Genomic DNA, 24,196 nt, shown 5'->3' with positions numbered 1-24,196 from the left:
GTCAGCCGAAAATGGATATCTCAAGTTAGTACAATGGGGGACCTTTTGGGTCGGCAAGGGTCGAATACCTGAGGGAGGGGCGTATATCTAAATCCGCTGGTGTTTCTAGGCGTATAGTTCTCGAATCACCCCGTCCACTAAAAACGACACTAATTGAGGAGAATTTAAAAACTCTTCTTTCTATTTTCTTATGATTATGGTCGAAACATTGTGTGCTACTTGCACAGCAACCGGCTATCCTTATTCTTTTTACAATTTTTTGTTGACTCGTACGAATTTTTAAGCATAGTATTTTTTGCACCATTTTAATAACTTCCGGGCTCTAAGACAAATAGTATCTGTAACGAGCAATAAAAAATGAAATTGAACCGCTGCGGGACTAACTTTAATTTTGTTTCAGATTTTTTCAGTCAGTTATCTTTTTGAACAACATAAAAATATTTTTTGAACAATTTTGAGCAATTATAACAATTCTGAATAGTTCATTAGTTACCGGAAAAATCTTGTAACAAATGAAGAAATAAAATTTAGTTTGCTAACAAAATTTCAGTGAAAGGATCTATTGTTTTGAGTAAATTAATGTCTTTTATTTTGTATGTTAGGGCTTCTGAATTGAAGGTTGCTCCGATAAAAAGCGTCAAATTTGGAGACTAAATGACCTCTATTTGAAGACAAAATTGTTTTTAAACGCTCAATGCACTCATACTCAACCATTTTGTGAGTTCGGGTAAAATTTTCTCCTGATAAGTTTCGAAATTTGACGAAATTTCAAATATCATTCGAAAAGTATTGTTGTCCTGAGCTTAAATTTAAAAAAATATATATTTACTTTATCCTACGATCAATTTTCGTAAAATTATGGGGGTTTAAAGATTGCTAATTTAGCCAATTTGAGTCAATTAAAGCCCAGTACAGTGCTGATTTTAATTACCCGGACAAAAAGAATAATACTTGAAATTGAGATTGCGTTTTTTTTTTCAAATTTAATTGACTTTAGGCAAAAATTATTAGACAAAACTTGCTTAGATTTTAAACCGAATCAGTATGGTGCAATTTAATTTGCAAAAATCCAGTCCAAAATTTCATCCCAAAACTGGCCATTTTTTTTGTATTCAACCAAAAATTACGCCAAAACTACTCCGTCATCAATAATAAGCAAAACGTTTAAATTTTGTTTTTAAATTAAAAAAATGGTGTGTTTGATTGATGAAGACAAAATTTGCTTCAAAAATTTTGCGAAACTCGGATTCAGAATTTTACCCAAAAATTGACACTTTTATAAATTAACAAATACTATTGACAATTGACATTTATACAAAATAAGCGCCAGACAACGAAGGCAACATGTATCAGCCAAAAGAAATACACGATTGCTCGTATCAGGTCGAATCCCTTAATGTTCCGACTGCTTTTTAAGAATCCTGGAGCAGGAATAACTTGAACAGCTTGAAGGTAAATAAAATTAAGCGAAATTTTTTTTCTGCAAATTTGAGATTTTTTTTTTGTAAAAGCATGCCCCCACGCCATATAGAAAACACATTGATACATTTCGCTCCTGGTAACTTATCAATTATGGTGAATAGCCTTCATTCAACGTATTTTGATTGGTTTCTAAGAAAGATTAACTCCCCACTCACTTGTTGATAGCGTGAAATGTAACGCGCGTTAATTGTCCCAAAGTGGCAAAAATGGCAATCTTTCAACCCCATAACACTACAAAAATTAATCACAGGTGAAGTATCTTTTCAAATTCAAGCTCAGGACAGCAATAAATTTTGATTGATATAAAATTCTCGCAAAAAGACTTGTTAAAATGTCGAAATTTGTTTGAAGAAAAAACCACCTTAAACACAAATATTCCGTTAGTTTCCTTAAGAAAATGGGAACAATGAGAAACTATCAAGCAAGAATTAAATTCTTCTGAATGTATTTCGAATTTTCTTTCAGAAGTTGTCCTCAAAAAATATTGAACTTTATCTCAAATTTGAATATATCATATATGGCTAGAACGTCATAAAAATACATTAGTAGAGAAGCTTTATAGGTTTTGTAGGTTTTACGATAAATTGACGATGGAAAAGTTAAGTTCATCCTCGAAAATGCTTTATGGCTAACAACATTTAGCATGGTTTAAAATGTTAACTTTCCTAAACCAGCAAAACTTTAATCAGGTGCGGATCTAAAATTTTTTCAGTCTAGCAAATTTTGAGAAAAAAAATACTGACAATTTTTTTCAGCTCGAACAAATTCCAAAAATTCTTCCAAAAGAAAATGAAATTTTCTGTTAGTTTTCAGCGTCAACTCTTCCTCATATTCACACAAATTGGAGCCAAAGGGGCCGTTTGAAAAATCTTAGGTTTACTTAATTTGTCGACTTAATTAGCCCAGCTCGACTTAATTAGCCAATGGGGAAATTAGTGCATCAAAATCTATTTTATTAGGCCTTTTGGATGAATCCATGTTCTATTGAATCTCCACCATATGATGTAGTTGATTCTGTGTGATCATGGCTCGCTGATGGCTGATAGATAATTCTGGCCCCCGCGTTCTAAAACTTTTTGAACTCCGGTTTTTTTCATAGTACTCATGAATGATGTTGTTTTTTGACAATTGCTGAGTTCCTATGAGGCAGTAGAATACGTAAAATATACTTTCTTGAAAGTACAACCCATTAACGAATAAAAAAACATAACCGCAGTTTCTATTGTTTTACCGCAATTTTCGTTAAGATGTTTCTCCGAAAGAAAATGGCCGAGTTTTTTTTCCGGCAGCGCTGTATTGCAAACCAACGCCTAAGTTGCGTTAAAAAGAATTTTTTTGAGTTATGTGATACTAGTGTCTGAAATCAGTTCCCTCGGAAAATCGATTACTTTTTTGGTTGACCTATACTTGCAACTATATGCCTTTATCAACCAAATCTAGCATCGGCATCAAATGAAATTTGACCATGGATGAGCTAATAGGGCAAATCCATAAAAATAAGTCGGTCAGTAATGTGTGGGTGTGCCATTGCTCATCTTTTGATAATGGCACAGTCACCGTTTTTGAACAAAGTGTCCCAGGTCCATCAATCTTTGATCTTTGAAAACTCTTGAAGAATCTTGGTTAAATCTTTAAAATATTTTTGACTATCTTGGCAAGTTTTTGGCAAAGAACCTTGGAAGATATCAAAGACTTTTAAAGAAAATTCAAAGAATCTTGAAGAAAGAAAAAAAGTAGCAAAGATTTTTTTTAAAGATCTTTGACGATTTGCGAAGAAGATGAGTGATTTTAATTTTAAGTTTTCCAAGATTTAAAAAAAAAATATCGGCATTCTTATTCTAGATTATTCTAAGATGATTCTAAGATTATTCTAAGACTTTCTGAAAAAAAATTATTTCTGAGCTCCCGGTTTTGAAACTCAATTGTAAAACAATTACAAGTTAGGCTAATTATGATTATAAAGAAAGTAATTATGATTGCCAGAAAAATCAGAGTATCTTCTGATGATTATCAGTCTCAAAGCAAATTTAAGCAAACAGTCAAAGTCATTTAACTTATCAAAGTAAGCGCCTGTGAATAAAAATAATGAACTAGCAATCATCAGTTTTTGGTATAAAAATATTGCAAAATTTTCTTAATTTCACGATTAAAGATTTCAAAATTTTTCTCAAGGGGAGCCATCTTACACGTTTCTTAGGATGTTTTCATGTAGTTTGGACGCTTAGGTACCTTCAAAAAGCCGGAAGTATTTTAAAATGTCTGTGATATTTTTGATAAATCTTCAACAATTTTCAAGATTTTGGCAAGATTTTCAATATGATTGGTTTCAATGTTTTTGTCGTCCAGGCCACAAGATTCACAAAATTTTGCGCAGCCACAACCACACTGTGGATCTGATTCAGTTTATCCAAGACATTCTATCAAATTGGGCGTCGTTGATATGGTAATCTATTATTGCAAAAGATGTTATTTCTCAACAGTTAGCGATCTTTTGTTTCGGGCAAACTGAACTCCAATGTTGCTGTTTTGTTTTGGTATATATGTTAATTATCACGTTTATTATGTTCGGATGAAATATTAATATTTCCCTCTTTGTATGTTTTTGCAACTCATGACTGGTTTTTCGAACTTCAATTGGGCGATAAGGTTATTGTTGAAAATCATCCCAAGGCTGTGTTGCCGCGTTCCCGCGATATTGCATCATCATGCATGATGGTTAATCCAGCTGCAAGCTTGATATCGCAATCATCAAAAATTTTAATTTAAAACCATGACACAAAATTTACTGGACAGCCTTTTTTTTACGCAATAAGCCTCTTGTTTTATACTATCCATTCTAATTCTAATACTGTTCAATAACCTCGACACAAAATTTACTGGACATCCTTCTTTTTCAAGCGATAAGCCTCTTGTTTGATACTATCCATTCTAATAGTGTTCAATAACCTCGACATAAAGTTTACTGGACATCCTTCTTTTTCAAGCAATAAGTCTCTTGTTTGATAGTATCCATTCCGATACTGTTCAATAACCTTGACAAAAAAACTACTGGACAGCCCTGTTGCACTCCAATATTTGTTTCTGAAGAAGCATCCCTTACGGAATATTTGTGCTCCGGGTGATTTTTTTCTTCAGACAAGTTTAGACTTTTCAACTATAGCCTTCTTTACGGAATTTTACATATTATTCAAAAGGTATTTATGTCCTGAGCTTAAATGTAAAAAAAAAACATTGCACCTGTGATCTTTTTTTGTAAAGTTATTGTGGTTTAAAGATTGCCAATTTTGGACAATTACCTCGTGATATATTTAGAGCTATTGATGCGTAAGTGGAGATTTATTTCGTCCTAGAAATTGTTCCAAATTGGTTGAAGGAAGCTTATTTGCCATAATTGATATGTTAAGGAGCGAAATCTATCATTTCATACTTTAAATGGCGTGTGAGTGGATGGTTTCACAAAAAATCTAATTGGCATCATTGGCATCAAGCCGCAGCCTTGTTCGACTTCTGACAATTGAAGTTTGTCGGCTTCCCGGCAAAATTTTTGAGCTCATCTTTGCACGTCGGCTTTTTTCATTGCAAAACTGCCAAAGTCCATCTGTGCTAATGTTTTTGTTTGTTTTGAAGTACTCTGATAATTTGGCTATGAAATGAAGTCCGAACCACTGCTGCATGGGTTCGATCAATCCGTGATGGTCAACCATTTTTCAATCTGCGCGCACACTCCTCAAAATTTTAATGTTTTGGCGCCAATGGCGCCTATAAAATTTTTTTGGGTCAGTCAGCCAAAAATGGATATTTCAAAGTAATATAAAGGGCGGACCCTTTAGGCCAGCAGAGGGTCGAATGCCTGAGGCGGGAGGGTGTCCGCACCCCTGCCTTTCTCCTAAAGCCACCCCTGATTTGCTCGTCAATCTATTTTTGCGTTTCGAGATATTTTCTCAATATTGTTGTTATTCAAAAAATTCCAGGTTGCCTGCAACTTTTGGTCAGCTATGGGTCGTGCTCATTTCTATTTTCCAGCGCGCAGGTACTAAGTTGTTTGTATGTATTTGGAATATAGATTTTCTTATTTCTGTTGTTGTTCCGACTTTCGTAACGAAAGTAACGGAATATTTGTGCTAGGGGTGGGTTTTTTTTCTTCAGACAAATTTCGTTTTTTTTTTAATTAGTCATTTTTGAAACGGAGTTTTTCAAATCATTTAAAAAGTATTGCTGTGCTGAGCTTGAATTTGAAAAGATTTTTCACCTGTGATCATTTTTGTGAAGTTATGGGGGCTTAAAGATTGTCATTATGGCCAAATTGGGACAGTTAACGAGCGATATATTTCGCGCTATTAACGCGTTAGCGGATATTTAAGCAGTCTTAAAAATGGTTCCCAATTGGTTGAAAGAAGCTTATTTACCATAATTGAATTGTTACTAGGAGCGAAATATATCACTTTGCACTTCATACGATATATGGGGGGATGATTTTCACAAAAAATCTCAAAAAATAAAAAAAATTATTTCGTTCTTTTGTACATTTAATTTTTTTCACGTTTTTCCTGATACAAGCAACTTGTTTCAATTACACACAGCGACATTGCAATGAATGTGTAATCTGGGTACAACTTGCTATTTTTTCCGACTTTCGGAACGAAAGCAACAGAATATCTGTATTCGGGTTGTTTCTTAATTAAATTTCGACTTTAAAGCTAGCCTTTTTTGACGGATTTTGTCTTAGATCACTCAAAAGGTATTGTTGACCTGAGCTTAAATTTGAAAAGTTTTTTCACCTGTGATCATTTTTGTGAAGTTAAGGGGGTTTAAAGATTGCCATTTTGGCCAATTTGGGACAATTAACGCGCGATGTATTTCGCGCTATTAACGCGTAAAAGCGGAGATTTAATCCGTCTTAGAAATTGTTCCAAATTGGTTGAAAGAAGCTTTTTTGCCATAATTGATTTGATACAAGGCGCGAAATCTATCTTTTTGTACTTTATATGGCGTGTGGGGTGATGATTTCAAAAAAAATCAATTTTTAGAATTTTTTTTTCATTTTGTTGTATTACATTCAATTTTTTCATGTTATTACTGCTCCGTAGACCTTAAAGGCAGTCGGAACATTCAAGGCTTCTCCCTGATACGAATTTTTTTTCCTCTGCCTTAGAATAAAAAATTGTCAACAATTTTACTTCGGAGAAAAGATTTGACTAAGATAATCAACTAAGCTCTGAAAAATGTTTAAAACTATAGAAAAAATTTTATTTGATGAAAATAGCAATGTTGATTGAATGTTGGTTGACGTAATAATTGAAGAAACACGAAAAAAATTAGCTGATTATCATTTGGATAAGTTGAAAGAAGTCTGGGCATTTTTGTTTGTTCTTATTTCAAAAATTCAACTCTCAACGTTTCTGGGATTCCATTTTATTTTTCGGCCATAGTTTAGTCACATATGATACCAGCGTATGCAGAGAAACTCAAGATACTAAAAAAAAATTTTTTGTAGTTTTTGAAAGACTATGGGTATCCTTGTTTGCATTTTGTGCATTGCCCTGCATGTAAAAAGCCCTGAACTTCATGCAGCGAGCGTAAAAAGTAGTCTACACAATTCTCAAAAATCATTGAAGCTTGAAACATATATACCCAATTTTTTGATATTAATGGGTAACTCACATCTTGAATTTCTTCATGCATGGATTTCTTGCTAAGCAGGCAATCCATGAGGTAGCAAAACTGTTCCAATTGAAGCCTCTCAGTTCCGGCGAAGTCAATGTCGTAGAGAAGATCTTTGAGAGCCAATTCAGACGGCTCCATTCGGAAGGCTCTAAAAGAGAAGAAGTGCGTTCAAAAGTAAAGTTCTAAACTAAAATAATAAAGATGCGGATAAAAAAAATTTAATTAAAATTTCGAATGTTTTATTCTTTTTTTTGTAAAACCGTTGTTTCCTACAGCAATATTATGCTTCTCATTAGTTCGTTTCTCTTAAAAGCGCTAATAAGCATTGAAATACTAGAATAATTCAAGTTTGACCGCTAGAAAGTGGATGCAGTGTAATTGAACTATAAGTCACTACTTTCACTTTTTTGAAAAGTCCTGTTTAAACAAGTTTAAAAATAACGCAAGTGAAATTAAGCGTTTAATCTAGAATTTATTACGTAAATATTGCGTAAAGATCATCAGTGGATATTTCTCCAGTTTCTTCTGGGTCAAAAAAGGTGAATGCTTCCTGATAGACTTCCTTGGCAAACCGGGAGCCTCTTTTCTCTTTCTTCTCAATCCAGCCGAGAGGAAGACGTCTGCGTTTAACCACTCCAGTGTTGACAGCGTCTGTTTTTATCAAAAAGAACCTTATGAAGCATATTTGAATAGTTAACAAAAACGAGAAACACTAGTTGCTGTTCGAGTAGCACATACTTTGCCGATACCGATACTGTTCTACGTAGCACAGTAAGTTTTGTAGTGCTGGGTAATTCGCCTCGGGTAAAAAATAAAAAGAGCAGTTTGGACAGGATCATGACATAATAGTATAGTGATGTGCCTATGAACACTATAGGGCCTATGAAGCTCCAGAGATAGATCACCCGAGGGAGCGAAGAGTTTTGCGAAATGGGTCTAGATAAAAAACAACACCGAGCATATGCATTTCTCATTTTTTTCAAAAGTCGAAGCGAAAATAACTGGCGACTTAGTTTAAACTTGAGAATTTATTTAACTACTACCCGGACATTGCTGCTCTCAGTTCCATTCATTTTTACACAATTAAATACCAAGCAGTTATGAATGCGCTCCAGTATGTATCATGCTATTCATTTAAACCTAGCCAACTGACAGTTGGAAAATAGTAATGAAAGCAAGAAAATAAAAAATTATAGACTTGTTGTTCCGATTTTTGATCCAAAGGTAACGAAATGTTTGTGCTCGGGGTGGGTTTTTTTTTCATTAGACAAATTTCGACTTTTTAACTAGCCATTTTTGACAAAGTTTTTTTTATCATTCAAAAAGAATTGTTGTCCTGAGCTCATTGTTGAAAAGAAGTTTCACCTGTGATTCTTTTTTGTGAAGTTATGGGGGTTTAAAAATTGCCATTTTGGCCAATTTGGGACAATTAACTCGCGATATATTTCATTTTATTTTTTACCTTGAATTTTTTAGTGTTATTACTGCTCCATAACCCTTAAAAGGCAGTTGGAACATTCAGGGCTTTGCCCTGATACGAGCAGTCTTGTTTTCTATGTCAAAAATTTTGCATCCAAAATTTTAAAGAAAAGCATATATGACTTTTAAACTTTTTGAATTTTATGAACTATTCATGATTGAATTTAATTTTTAATTTCGCTGGGTAATCTGATAACTAAATTCCATTAAAAAAAATTAGTGTCGCTCACGTTGTCTGTGCTCTTTTCTTTTTTCTTTTCAATAGTGGAGTTTGTCTTCTAACAATGTAAATGAAGTCAACTTAAGTTGAAATCAAAAGTCAAACATGAAAAAATAAAGTTTAAGAGTTTTCGTGACAAAAAAGCAACATAAATCACCAGGCCCTTATAAGAACACTCTCATGTTCATCACTCTTAAAAAAATTGACAAAAAATAGTCAACGTAAGGTCTTTAAAGTGATCTGGAAGCGCTCGGAAAATCAATTTGGTCGATCTAAAAGCAAGATCTGCAATTTTTTGATTTTTTTTTAAAATCCCCCCTTATCATCGAGAAAATCTTTTTGCAATTTTTGCAAGTGCATCTACGTTGTCTCTTTCGAGAAATGATGGTAACTTCGTTCGATGCAAGGTTCTTCGATGGAAGTTTTTCGTCCTGGTTAGCCAAGCTTTTGTTCGCATCAAAACGTTAAACAAATCAACAGAATATTTGTAGCGGTCAGTCTAAAATAGAAAAATTATTAAACTCAAAATACAACCATTGTTCTTACGAGTTCGTCCCGCAATTCCACGCTTTTGCAGAGCAAAACAATTTTCCGAGCTGTCCTGAAACACTATCACTACCTAGTTTATTTTGACGAAGTGATGTTTTTGGGCACGTTTCGGAAGAAGTGACCAGAAATTTGCGAAGTATTTTAGTGAGGTTTTGGAGCTTCTCAAATTTTGGCGTCTTCCAAAAAACTGAGAAAGAAGGTGTTTCAATCAACCTGTTACTTCTAAATCCGCTCTTACTTTGAGGAAAATTTATATACACGGTTTTAGTCTTTCGTTTATTTTTCGTTGGGCGTTTGGCAACAAATTAGTTTTAAGTGAAAAAACGTAGTCTAATATTGTGGAAATTTTCGTTGCCTAGGTTAATCTTTTAAAATAATGATGATATAAGGCCACCCGTTAGTTTTTTGTTTTATAATTATCTTAGGTAAACTAAAATCTTTGGAATTAAAATCTCTGAAAGAATGATTCAAATGGAAATAATTAACAAAAGACATGAGAGAAGGCTGTTTTCTTAAGTTTATTTTCAAATGAATAAGTATAATAAAATAAAAAGCAACTAAATTTTGTAAGAGATGCAAGTTTTTTCGTGCCTTTTTAGTCGGTTTTTTTTGAAAAATTTTCAATATAATGGGGTATTCATCTTATCAAAATAGGGTTTTTCTTAGTCTTCTGGAGTGCCCGGAAAATCAATTTGGTCGACCTTAAAAAACCTTGACAAAAACTCAACGGAGCTCGACGAAATTTTTTTTTTTTAAAAAAAGAATCCCCCCACTCCCCTCGATAATACCCTAGATCAGCCTCAGTGCTTCATCTTTTTTGCGCCCTAGTTTCTCTGCAACTGAAGCACCGTAATTAAGCAACACTGAATTTTCAAAAAAATTTTCAAGAAAGATTACTAAACTGTTCGTACAGTCTCAAAAAACTCAACGAGAATAACGAATGAACTTCCGAGCTTCAACGAAAAAAGAATCGCTTTTAACTTTTTACCTTCAAAAAATTGATTTAAATTCTAATCTTTTAAAACATTTATATCTTCAAACACTTAAATTCCGTGTTGGAAATTTGTCTATTCAAGTCTTTACATTAAAGTCGACTGCTGCCCTTTTGTTTTGAAACTCAAAACCACAACATGGTTTTTTTTGTTGTTCCGACTTTTGTAACGAAATTAACGGAATATTGTATGCTCGGGTGGGTTTTTTTCTTCAGCCATTTTTGACGGAGTTTGTTATATCATTCAGAGGGTATTGTTGTCTTGAGCTTAAATTTGAAATAATATTTCAAATTTGATTATTTTTCCTAAAGTTATGGCAAAATCTATCCTTTTGTACTTTATATGGCATGTGGGGTGGTGATTTTCATGGTGTTTTTACTGCTCCATAAGCCTTAAAAGGCAGTTGGAACATTCAGGGCTTTGCCCTGATACGAGCAGTCTTGTTTTTTTTTGTCAAAAGATTTTACTTTCAAGTTTTAAAAAAAAGCATATATGCCTTTTAAAATTTTTGAATTTTTTGAACTATTCATGATTTAATTTAATTTATAATTTCGCTGGTTAATCTGATAACTAAATTCCATTTTCGAAATTGAGCGGCGCTCACGTTTTTTGTGACTGTTTCTCTTTTCTGTTCAATAGTGGAATTTGTCTTCCTTCTAACAAAGTAAATGAGGTAAACTTAAAATGAAATCAAAAGTCAAACATGAAAAAATAAAGTTTAAGATTTTTCATGACAAAAAAGCAACAAAAATCACCAGGCCCTTATAAAAACACTCTCATGTTCATCACTTTTACAAAAATCGACAAAATTATAGTCAAAGTAAGGTCTTTAAAGTGATCTGGAAGCGCTCGGAAAATCAATTTGGTCGACCTAAAAGAAAGATCTGCAATTTTTTGATTTTTTGAAAATCCCCCCTTTATCATCGAGAAAATCTTTTTCCGGTTTTTCCAAGTGCATCTACTTTGTCGTTTTTGAGAAATGATGGTAACTTCGTTCGATGCAAAGTTCTTCGATGGAAATATTTCGTCCTGAGTAGCCAAGCTTTTGTTCGCATCAAAACGTTAAACAAATCAACAGAATATTTGTAGCGGTCAGTCTTATATACAAAATTCATTAAACTCAAAATACAATCATTGTCTTTACGACTTCTTCCCGCAATTCCAAGCTTTTGATGCCGAGCAAAACGATTTTCCGAGCGGTCCTGTAACACTATCACTACCCAGTTTATTCTGACGAAGTGATGTTTTTGGGCACGTTTCGGAAGAAGTGACCAGAAATTTGCGAAGTATTTTAGGGAGGTTTTGGAGCTTCTCAAACTTTGCGTCTTTCAAAAAACTGAGAAAGGTGGTGTTTCAACCAACCTGTTACTTCTAAATCCGCTCTTACTTTGAGGAAAATTTAAATACACGGTTTTAGTCTTTCGTTTATTTTTAATCTTTTAAAATAATGATGATATAAGGCCACCCGTTAGTTTTTTGTTTTATAATTATCTTAGGTAAACTAAAATCTTCGGAATTAAAATCTCTGAAAGAATGATTCAAATGGAAATAGTTAACAAAAGACTTGAGAGAAGGCTGTTTTCTTAAGTTTATTTTCAAATGAATAAGTATAATAAAATAAAAAGCAACTAAATTTTGTAGGAGATGCAAGTTTTTGTATCCACCACTTATAGGTATATATAGTTTTTACTCTGAATTAGCAAAATTTAGACCGTTTTGCCGTTTTGCCGCAATCCAAGATACGTTTTCTGATCGCGACCCAACCTGCTTTAAAAAATATCAAAAATATATAACCTCCTCTCAGGGATTTGACGCCATCACCAACCAAAGGCTACTCCCTTCGGTATTTTTTTATGAGATCAATTTTTGGCTGATTAACCCAAAAAATTTCTCAAAAGGAGCCTTCCCCGTCAGTATATACTAATTTTCCAAAAAGTGCCTTTTTAGTCGGTTTTTTATGAAAAATTTTCAATATAGGGGGGTATTCATATTTTTTTTTCAAAATAGGGTTTTTCTTGGTCTTCTGAAGCGCCCGGAAAATCAATTTGGTCGACCTAAAAAGAGCTTGACAAAAACTCAACGGAGCTCGACGAAACTTTTTTTGAAAACAAGACTCCCCCCACCCCGCTCGATAAAACCCTTGATCCGCCTCTGTGCTTCACTATTTTTGCGCCCTAGTTTCTCTGCAACTGAAGCACTGTAATTAAGTAACATTGAATTTTTAAAAATTGTTCAAGAAAGATTACTAAACTGTTGGTACAGTCTCAAACTCAACGAGACTAACTAATGAACTTCAAAGCTTCAACGAAAAAAGAACGCATCGCATCGCCTTTAACTTTTTTACCTTCAAAAACATTCACTTAAATCCTTAAATTCTAAAACATTTAAATCTTCAAATACTTAAATTCCGTGTTGGAAGTTTGTCTATTGAAGTCTTTCGAAATTAAAACTCTTAATTGTTCATGCACGAAAAGTTAGAGATTCTACAGATTTTTTTCTAGTGAAAATGTTGCTAAACATTTTTTTCTACAGATGATTCGCAGGATCATCTACAGCCTTAAAAAACGTGCTTTTGAAATTCTGAACGTTTTTTAGTGGCAGCTGTTAATTGTTCCGACTTTCGATACGATAGTAACGGAATATTTGTGCTCGGGTGGGTTTTTTTTTTCATCAGACAAATTTCGACTTTTTAACTAGCCATCTTTGACGGAATTTTCTTATATCATTCAAAAGGTATTGTTATCCTGAGCTTAAATTTGAAAAGATATTTCACCTGTGATCATTTTTTGTAAAGTTATGAGGGTTTAAAGATTGCCATTTTGGCCATTTTGACCAATTTGGGACAATTAACGCGCGATATAATTCGCGCTATTAACGCGTAAGCAGAGATTTAATCCGTCTTATAAATTGTTCCAAATTGGTTGAACGAAGCTTATTTGCCATAATTGATTTGGTACAAGGAACGAAATCTCTCTTTTTGTTCCGACTTTCGATATGAAAGTAACGGAATATTTGTGCTCGGGGTGGGTTTTTTTTTTCTTCAGACAAATTTCGACTTTTTAACTAGCCATTTTTGACGGAATTTTTTTATATCATTCGAAAGCCATTGTTGTCTTGAGCTTAAATATGAAAAGGTATTTAACCTGTGATCATTTTTTGTAAAGTTACGGGGGTTTAAAGATTGCCATTTTGGCCAATTTGGGACAATTATACAATTAACGCGCGATACATTTCGCGTTATTAACGCGTACGCGGAGAGTTAATTCATCTTAGAAATCGTTCCAAATTGGTTAAAAGAAGCCTATTTGCCATAATTGTTTGTTACAAGGAGCGAAATTTATCCTTTTGTACTTTATATAGCGTGTGGAGGATGATTTTTTTAAAAAAAATTTCAAATTTTAGAATTTTTTTTTTTTCATTTTGTTTTATTTCATTGAATTTTTAAATGTTATTCACATTTAAACTCCATAAACCTTAAAAGGCAGTCGGAGCATTCAGGGCTTCGCCCTGATAGGAGCAGTCTTCTTGTACTTTATATAGCGTGTGGGGGGATTATTTTCATAAAAAACTTCAAATTTTTGAAGAAAAAAAATTCATTATTGTTCCGACTTTCGATACGAAAGTAACGGAATATTTGTGCTCGGGTTGGTTTTTTTTCTTCAGACAAATTCCGACTTTTTAACTAGCCATTTTTGACGGAATTTTTTTATATCATTCGAAAGCCATTGTTGTCTTGAGCTTGAATTTGAAAAGATATTTAACCTGTGATCATTTTTTGTAAAGTTACGGGGGTTTAAAGATTGCCATTTTGGCCAATTTGGGACAATTAACGCGCGATACATTTCGCGTTATTAACGCGTAAGCGGAGAGTTAATTCATCTTAGAAATCGTTCCAAATTGGTTAAAAGAAGCCTATTTGCCATAATTGTTTGTTACAAGGAGCGAAATTTATCCTTTTCTACTTTATATAGCGTGTGGGGGATGATTTTTTTTTTTAAAAATTTCAAATTTTAGAAAAATTTTTTTTTCATATTGTTTTATTTCATTGAATTTTTAAATGTTATTCACATTTAAACTCCATAAACCTTAAAAGGCAGTCGGAACATTCAGGGCTTCGCCCTGATACGAGCAGTCTTGTTGTACTTTATATAGCGTGTGGGGTGATTATTTTCATTAAAAACTTCAAATTTTTGAAAAAAAAATCATTATTGTTCCGACTTTCGATACGAAAGTAACGGAATATTTGTGCTCGGGGTGGGTTTTTTTTTCTTCAGACAAATTTCGACTTTTTAATTTAGCCATTTTTGACGGAATTTTTTTGTATCATTCAAAAGGTATTGTTGTCCTGAGCTTAAATTTGAAAAGATATTTCACCTGTGATCATTTTTCGTAAAATTATGTGGGTTTAAAGATTGCCATTTTGGCCATTTTGACCAATTTGGGACAATTAAAGCGCGATATAATTCGCGCTATTAACGCGTAAGCGGAAGTTTAATCCGTCTTATAAATCATTCCAAATTGGTTGAACGAAGCTTATTTGTCATATATGATTTGTTACAAGGAACGAAATCTATCTTTTTGTATTTTATATGGCGTGTGGGGAGATGATTTTCATAAAAAGTTTCAAATTTTAGAAAAAAAAATTTTCATTTTTTTTTATTTCATTTAATTTTTTAAATTTTATTACTGCTGCTCCATAAACCACCTTAAAAAGCAGTCGGAACATTCAGGGCTTCGCCCTGATACGAGCAGTTTTGTTTTTTTAGGACTAACGTATGAAAACAGCGATCAATTTGTCGGCAAGATCCCTTTTTCTCTATTGCATTTTTGAAAGTTTACTGCGTTACCTAGTTTCTTGTGAGCACTTGTGGAATGTGTTCAATAAATTGGGCTTAGTTTGGATATTTTCATTTAAAACAAAAGTCAAAAACTAATGCATTTGCACTAAAACTATGGCAAAATTTCAATTGTTTTACTTTTCCAATTGGAAAAGACTGCTAGTTTATCGGGACAAACTTTTGAATTTTCCTGCTGCTTTTTTATTGGTCTCCGATCGTTTTTGCTACAAAATGATAAAAACTAAATTTATGATTGTCAGTGTCAAATATTAAGAGTTGAACTCTTATCGTTTTATCAGTGAACAAAACGATCAATCAGCTTGTCTGATGTCGAGTGGGAACAAAAATTGTTTGCGGAACTAAATTCGTGTTATTTTTCATCATCATAGACAAAATCTTCAAAATCTTCATCAGCCGCTAGAAAATACGCAATATCCAGGTCCAAGCGTAAATATTCCTCATGTTCTTCGAAAGTCGGAACGAAAAAGCAAAAGGCAGTGTGAGCAATATAATTGTGGTTTCTGCAATTTGCAAAAAATCAATAAAAAGCTATCCAGCATGTCTATAAGCAAAAGGTGCTTCTTTTAATTCCCCGCAATTCACACTAGTCTGATGCTTTTTTAATGGGCATTAAAGTTGACTGTTCCTCTTTTGTTTTGAAACTCAAGTCCACAACATGATTTTTATTGTTGTTCCGACTTTCGTAACGAAAGTAACGGAATATTTTATGCTCGGGTGGGTTTTTTTCTTCAGACAAACTTCGCTTTTTTAACTAGCCATTTTTGAGGGAGTTTTTTTTATATCATTCAAAGGGTATTGTTGTCTTGAGCTTAATTTTGAAAAGATATTTCACCTGTGATTGTTTTTCCTAAAGTTATGGGGGTTTAAAGATTGCCATTTTGGCCAATTTGGTACAATTAACGCGCGATATATTTCGCGCTAATAACGCGTAAGCGGAGATTTAATCCGTCTCAGAAGTTGTTCCAAATTGGTTGAATACAATTCCATAGACTTTAAAAGGCAGTCGGAACATTCAGGGCTTCACTCTGATACGAGCAGTCTTGTTTTAATTGGATATCAAATGTCAAGGATGAAGACAAATTTCTATGTTCTTGTTATGAAATTATTCTAATCAATTTTTTGAACGTAAGCTTTAAATTTTTTTGAAACAGCGCAGCAATAGGAAAATAGAGTACAATTTTGCTGGCTGAAAATTGTAGAATGTTTGCTGAGCCAAAACTAATGAAAAATGGGGGATCCAAAAAATAAACTACAGGTTTCATATTTTGCAGGATCTATAATAATCTGCAACATCACTTGTTTCAGAATCTGCAACTTGTTCTAGGATTGTAATATTTTTTGCAAAAGTTAAAAAGGAGTTAAACTTTGCTTGCTATTTCACTGATTCTCAGTCGCGCTTTTCAACTGAATTTTCAAGAAAAGTTTTATTTTACACATAAATAAATAATTTGGAAAATTGTTTTTATTTGCTACATTTTTTACACAAAAAAATTGAAAGAACATGAAGTAATGAAATTTGCAAAATAAATTTTCGAGAAAATAGATTTGAAGGGAAAGGTTGAGTCTTCAAATATAATGTTTTTGCAAAACTATAATTGCCTAAAGGGAAAGCAAAAAAAAACAATGGATCAGCAAAAAATCTAAAATTTTGCCGTTTTTTCTTCTACAAGAGACTGCTGAAATTCATCCGTCGTTCTACGGTAGACCTCCAAGGAAAAAAAAAGATTTCGTTTTTTTTAGTAAACGTGATGTTTTTACCCACTTGAACGAAGAGAAGTTTTTCACTGTTCGATGGCTCGCTTCGTTTTAAAAAAATTTTTGAGACAAGAAGCATGGAAAAAAGAGACTTTTTAAGTTTTCAATTGGCATAATCATTTTTTTTTATTTGAAACATCTAGCTTGGAGTTTTTAAACAACAATATGTCAAAAGAAAAATTTCCTTAAGAAAAACCCGGTACGTAATTGATTTATATGAAAAATTATTTACATGCAAAGAACGCGATAATCGCATTATCGTTCAAATCTATCGATAAGCATATAACCAACATATTAAAAAAACTCGATCAAGCTGGAAAGACCTAGAATAGCTTTTGCGATAAAGTTACCTTACCAAAACGAAAAATGAATTAAATCGGGCATTACAAAGAGCTTAAATATTGCTCGATCTGCTACGAATTCAATTTAGTTTATCAGATTTTGCGTAGAAAAAAAGCAACCGAATATATAATCCTCCCAGTTTATCATGGTCGGAAGAATCAGATAATTTTATAGCTTAACACAGAGGAGAATCTGGGATTCTCTCGATGAAGGGGGAGAGGGCTGATGTTTTTGGGCTGGTCATATTGATTTTCCAAACTCTCCCAAAAAATGGGGTCCGTTTTTTGGTTAGTCTTAAAATAGCAACAACGGGGGAAAAGCCTTTGGAACATCAGGGGTCGAAAAAGTCTGCTTCTGACTAATTTTTTCCCATTGATCCAAGACACAAAATGAACATAAAAATTGAAAAATGGAAGCTGTAATTTAATGGCAAATGACATAACCACAACAAGAAATGTCACAACAAAAGGTACCAACTTGTCGCCGTCAAGGTATCCACAAAAGGCTGACCTTATGAAATTTGTATTTTTAGTTTTGTAAGCTTATGAGACTCAAAGTTAAACTTGAAAATGTATATCACTTCCTAAAACCATTCGAAGAAAATACAACTAAAATATTGAGTTTCCTCGGCTTTGAAAGAAAAAAGATGCCCCCTAGATCATGGGAGAACATCTTGCAAGGATCTTTTAAAGATCTCGCAAGATAACCTCCTTTGAAGATAATCTTCTCAAAGCAAGATCTTTAAAAATATGATTTTTTATTGTGGGAAAAAAAGTTTTACATGCGAAGACAACCTATAGGTTTTGAGTAAGAAGTGTAGAGGTAACAATCAAGGTTGGATTTAGGGGGCGGGGCGGACGCCCTTTCCTCAGGGATTCGACAACCTCAGTAACCAAAGTGTCCCCCTTTGGTATTAATTTATGATATCTATTAACTATTATAGCCGACCAACCCTAACATTTTTCTTAAGGCACCCTAACATTTTTCTCAAGGAACTTTTGGCGCCAATATTCTAACTTTGACGAGGAGTGCACGCCAAAAAACACATTTTTTGTAAAAATTTATCAAAAAGTGCCCGAAAATGGCATTTTGACCAGTTTTTTTTAAAATTTTGGTCAAAATAGAGACTTTATAGTGAAAAGCTCAATTCAAAATGCATAAATTATAAGCACAACCTGAAGCGGAAAAATGAGCATATAAATGAACACTTTTGAGACTTAAAAATCTTTGTGACCGTGGTCGAATTGGATATCCATGGTGTTTTTCTGGCGCTCAGAATTTTTTTGTTAAATTTGCACTAGATTATTTTGCAAGATCTTGCAAAAATCTATCAAGATTCTTGCATGATAGCCTCACTCTTGCAAGATCTTGCAATTAACTTCCATCGTGCAAGATTTTGCAAGACAACCTTCATTTGCAAGAGTCTTGCAAGATCTTGCATTATAAGCTTCCTTGATCAACTAGGGCCCCAAAATTGTATGCTCAACTTTAGCATCATTGCCGTAAGACTTGGAAAAACTGCAGTGCCCTCTTCACATCTGGTTAATAAAAAATACACACTGGGCGGTCTGGACATTTTTGTGTACCTTAGACTTCCATGTGAGTTAGGACCGAGTTGGTTAACTCATAGAGTAATTTCGGATAGGGTACACCGTCTGCTCGTCACGCTATCTTATTTTCGGCCGGATAGATTCGTGCAACTTCTTAGTCTAATACCGATCCTAATCTTACTCTTATACTATCTAGTCTCAGGTTGTTTAACTAGTCTCTGCTAGGCTCAATAGATCTAGGGTATACTGGTTTATTGCGGCTGCTGAAGTGCTCGGGAGAGTCCAACTAATTTCTAAGTTAAATTCAAATCTCTCTGGTGCTGAAATTACAAGTAACTTCAGCACTTACAAATAAGTGGGTTGTTAGTTAGATGGATCATGATTGGTTAATATTAAATACTTTACATTGGTAAAATATCTAATTTATCCAATCATAAAAAGTAGTTTAGATCAGGTTCCACCCATCCGGGTTTTACAGAGTTTTTTAGAATAGTTCTTCTGCAATTCGAAGGATGGATGATGGACGTTGGTGTTTGGTGAACATCTTATTTCTTCTGTTTCCTTTTTGTTAAAGAAGTTCCAGGAAGCTGGAGTTAGAGATATAAGACGTTGTGTCTTCTAGTGACAACGACTAAGTCTTTGCAACAAACTCAAATCTGATTTCAGAATGGTTTGCTATGTCAGGTTTTTCTGTTCTGCGTGGAGAACTTCTTTTGTGTCTGATCTAATTTGGGAATGGCGTGGAGATTGTGCGTGGAGGGGATGCCTGGTTACTCGGATCTGTACGTATACTTGAACATCGAGGTGGTCATTGGTCTAGTTCAATGAAGTCCTTTTCTGCGAAGTCAAGTCGTACTCTAAATCCTTTGAGTTGTGATTGTGAGTGGCATATCGATTGTGGTTGGTCATTCTCTCTCGAGTGTAGTGGGGTCGTTTTGTCTTTAGATGTTCGTCCTTGGTGTTGTATTCTGATCTATGTATTGCATAATGTAATTTACATTTTATAAAACATTTATTAGTTTAATATTTTTTAATTATGATTTTAGTTAGTTGTTTTCACAAAAGCTTTTTGTTTTAGTTCGGTTATTTTGAAGAGTTACTCACACTTGAGTAGCTCTTATTAAAAATAGAGGTGTGGTCACAAAGCGTGGATGTAGCGCGGTGGGTTAGGCCGGCTATAGAGCATGCTCAGGACGTCCTTCCTGGTGGGTTAGGCCAGGAGTGGGAGTATGATTTCATGCGGTTTTTGTGAGGGGTCCTGTTATGTGACAACGTTTTATGTTGGGTTTGTTGTGGTTTTTCTTATGTCTTGTTGGTTATGTCCTTTTTCCAAAAAGTAAATTGTTCGTGGTATGGGTTTGTCTTTCGACTTTTTTGTGTTTTATTATTTCTTTCTTAGACTTTATAATAGTCTTCAAAAGAATAAATTATCCAGTTTTAAACTGGGTTAATCCGGTTTGGGTACCGTTGGTTTCCTTTTCTTAGTCATGCTGTTATTCTATGATTTGTGGTATTTAGTAAGCTGCGTTGGTTAGTTTTGTTTAGTATATGATTCCTTTCCAACCGGGTTAAAGGAAAATTTGAAACATGTTATTATATGTTAGAGTTGTTGAGTGTGAAAACTTGAAACTGAAATTCATTATTTTAAACAATTCTTCGTGGGCGAGCTGTGCGAGTGTGGATAGAATTTCTGTGCGAATAAATGAGAATATCAAAAGGTTAGTACTGCATTTGCATTTTATTAATTTACTGCATAGAATTTGGAAATTTACTGCCAGTTATGGGGGAATTTTAAGTTACAAATTTTCATCATAATTAGATTTACTGCTTGTGGGGAAAATTTTAGAAATGAATTTACTGCATTGGTATTAAATTTATAAATTTGTAAGTGTAATTGATTAAAAGAATTTTTAAAATTGTTTGATGAAATTTGCGATTTTTATTTGTCTTTTGTGGTTTTTGTAGGTGATTGTCGGATGAAAGCTAAAAATCTAAAGAAAACATGGATAAAGAATGGTGAGTTTTTTAATATTTCAATTAGTTAGTTATATTCATTTAATTCATACTTACCTGTTAGTCGTCGGGGAAAAAACCGTGAGGGAAGATGTCGTGAATTAGTTCTGAAGTTGTTAGTAGTTTAGCTAAGATGCGGATGATATTTTTAGTCTGAAGCAGTGGCCAAAGCAATTGAAGTGCCTTAATAGTGGTTAGTTCTTCAGTGCCAACTGCAAACTCATAAGGTGTGTTTTGGATTAGATTATATAATTTGTGATTGAATTTAGTGTTGTGGATGAATTCTAAAATTGGGATTTCTATAGGTTGTACAAACTCGTGCGGGATAAGGAAGGGTCGGGATTCTTCGGCGTTGAAGGTCTTGGTGATGGGACAGAAGATGTACATTTGGGTTATGGGGTCATAATTACGAAGAATACCATGGAGGTTAGTATCTTTAATGCAATATGTGATATTTAGGAAAAATGGTGAAGTGTATTTGGAATTAATGAATTGAAAACGATGGTGTGGTTGTCTAGAGGGTGTGTGTAGGTCAAAGTGATTCTGGATGAAGCGATAATAACTATATGTGTGGGTTTGTTTAGTGCGCAACATAATATCGTGTGAGCAGTGTAAATCTCTTTCGTGTGGTGCAAGGAAATGAAAGGTTAGTGAAAATATTTGGAAGCGTTCTTTGAAACTTTCGTATGCTTGTGTGTCTGTTAGTGCTTCTGAAATAATGTGGTCAAACTTGCGATCGAAGATATTTAGTGTAAATACATATGGTGTTTTAATGAAAAATTTCTCGGTGATTTGTGGATTAGCGAAGCGATCGTCGTCTAAGAATTGATCTTGGTTAGCTCTGATGATGTTGTGATCATAGTATTCGAGTGTATATTCGTTAGCTCTAGGTGCAGTGTGTGTTTTTAGTGATTTTTTATATCCAACGTAAGTAAATTGTCTAGCGGTTAGTGGTGTAGTGAGTCGATATAGCATGTCCGTATTTCGCTCTATATCGATGTGAGTGTTAGATAAAGGTAAGCAAAGAGGGTTAGTAAAATGATAATATGAGGTCCAAGAGAGAGTGGGCATTAAAACGTATTCATCTACAAAGTTGCGTGTTTCGTTAGTGTCGTGGGGGGTGTTTAAGGTGTATTGTGGAAATGAGGGTAAGGTGATGGCTAAAAATTCTTTTGTGTTAGTATGCTTGGGATGGTTGATGTATTCACGGGCTGTTCCTGGTTTTGCTGGGAAAGGATGGTTGGGGAACTTTCTTTTAAAAGTGCGGTAAGCTCTATTAGTGTTGAGTGAAGATTCAGTTGATGTGGATGATGGTGCTAATGATTCAGTATAATTTGAAGAGGGTGTAGGGGTAGGGGGGTTGGATGAATTTATTGTGGAGGAGATTTGGTTTATGGTTGGGGTATTAAGGTGGTAGGGTTGTTGTTGAAGGGTAATAAAATTATCTAGCTCTGGGGAGATTCGGGGGGTGTCTGGAGAATGAGATGATTGGTCAGAATGGTATGAGGAGTAGGTTGGGGTAACTTGGGAAGCATAAGAGGGTGTGGGAGTGATTGGGTCAGGGTTATTGGATAATATGGGTTGAAAAGGGGGTTGAGAAAAATTAGAAGAGTTATGAAAATTATTGGATGGGGATGGTTCTGAGTCGGCAAATTCATCGGGGGTTTCAATATTCGGGTTATTGAGTTGTGAGATGGAATATAAAACTGAGATGTGTGAATTAGTGTCGGAATTCATGCCTGATGTTACATTACTAGATGGAAAATCGGGTGGCGGAAAAGCAAAAAGTGGTATTATTGGGATTGGAGAGGTAAGATTGGTTGGGTGGGAATTTGATCGGTGTAGTGATCCAAGTTGGCGGCTCATCGTGGGCTAAAAAAATGATTATTTTGAGACTGAAAAGCGGTGGTATGGGGTTGTTCAATAATTTGTTCATAAGTATTATCATCTTGTGACTGGTGTGTCATTATATGTTGAATGGGACTTTGTGATGTGGTGAGTCGAAAATTTGGATTATGTGTGATGGCTAAATTTCGAAAATTTCGTGGGACTAGGGATAGTGGATGGTTATTTGGTAGGGGTGGTAATTGTGGTGCCGTTGGCGTTATGTCTACATTGTTATGTTCTTCGTCGTATGTATTTTGTCGTGTTGCTATTTTTGTGTTATATTCTTTTATTTGTGCGTCTAAAAGAATTTTGTTTATAGATGTAGAAAAGATTCCAAAAAATCCTGCAAAGAGTATGCGTGCTACGCTTGCTTGTCTGTTTACTTGTGTGTGTATAGCACATGTGTTGTAGATTCCTTTTAAAAGTGAGAAAAGAAATCCAATAAAGTTAAACATTGCGTATAAAATAGTCAATTTTTCTAAGATGTAGTAGGGCCATCCTAGAAAATCGAGGATCTCATTTTTGAGTGTAACAAAGCTAAAAATGTTAATTGGTGATATATCTTGGGGACGGTATTTTTCACCGTTTAGATATATATAATCTTTAATGTCTTTAAAATATCCGCTATAGTCTTGCGTGTAGATATCGGCAAATCCTGCGGTTTCTGCAAGTTTGCGTAAATTTTGGTCTATTGATTGTCTTTGTATAGTGTCCATTTGTGTTAATAATTCTTGGAATTGTTGTGTTCTAATGTGATGTTGAATATCTGATTTTGAATAGATTCCTATTGATTGTAAGTCTATATTTGGGTTTCGAGCAATAGCGCGAATGCTTTCTGGTGAAAATTTTTTGAGTGATTGCATTAATGTGGGATATGGAGTGAGAAGATAATATTTATTTTCATCAGGGTTTAGTTGTACTACATTGTGGCTGTTTTCTGATCCACATGGGACTGCGGTATCCCAGAAATAGGTTCTTCGTGAAAGTGTATCCACGAAATGTACTTTATTCTTATAAAAGATAGGGATTCTTTTATAACATCGTTTATCTTCAAAAACGTATAGTGGTGATACTTTTTTAGTACAAGTATAAAACCATAAGATGTTTCCTTCATAGTCTAAAAAATTTGATCTATTTCCAGATAATAAGTATCCTGCATAGGGTATTTTTAATACTGCTAGTGCAAGTGATTGTAATATTTGTGTTCGTTCTAATTCGCATAGTTGGTGTAGTGTTTCTAATTCGGAGAGTGACATTTCTTGAAAAATTCGGCTAATTGTATAATCTAGTTTCATATCTAAATGAATATCATAGTGGATATTACCGAAATATGTAGTATTCATTAGTGATAATTCTTGTAAGCGTGTGCTTCTGGTGTCATGGGGTTTTAGATGTCCACCAGGT

General features: G+C 34.0%; 1 protein-coding gene across 1 annotated transcript in view; it reads right to left on the bottom strand.

Moving 5' to 3' along the window:
* Nucleotides 1–24,196, bottom strand: part of LOC134844919 (neo-calmodulin-like) — a 67,889-nt gene that overhangs the window by 29,941 nt on the left and 13,752 nt on the right. Inside the window, exons 2-3 of the mRNA XM_063861744.1 lie at nucleotides 7,626–7,797; nucleotides 7,144–7,294 (exon numbers count right to left, since the gene is read on the bottom strand). Coding sequence (XP_063717814.1) covers nucleotides 7,144–7,294; nucleotides 7,626–7,797 — 323 coding nt within the window. The remainder of the gene's footprint in view (nucleotides 1–7,143; nucleotides 7,295–7,625; nucleotides 7,798–24,196) is intronic.

The sequence above is a fragment of the Symsagittifera roscoffensis genome, chromosome 4 (assembly GCF_963678635.1).
Source record: "Symsagittifera roscoffensis chromosome 4, txSymRosc1.1, whole genome shotgun sequence".
NCBI classification, from domain to species: Eukaryota; Metazoa; Xenacoelomorpha; order Acoela; family Convolutidae; genus Symsagittifera; species Symsagittifera roscoffensis.
Note: the sequence above shows the minus strand (reverse complement) of the source record. Positions and strands in the feature narration are given on the sequence as shown.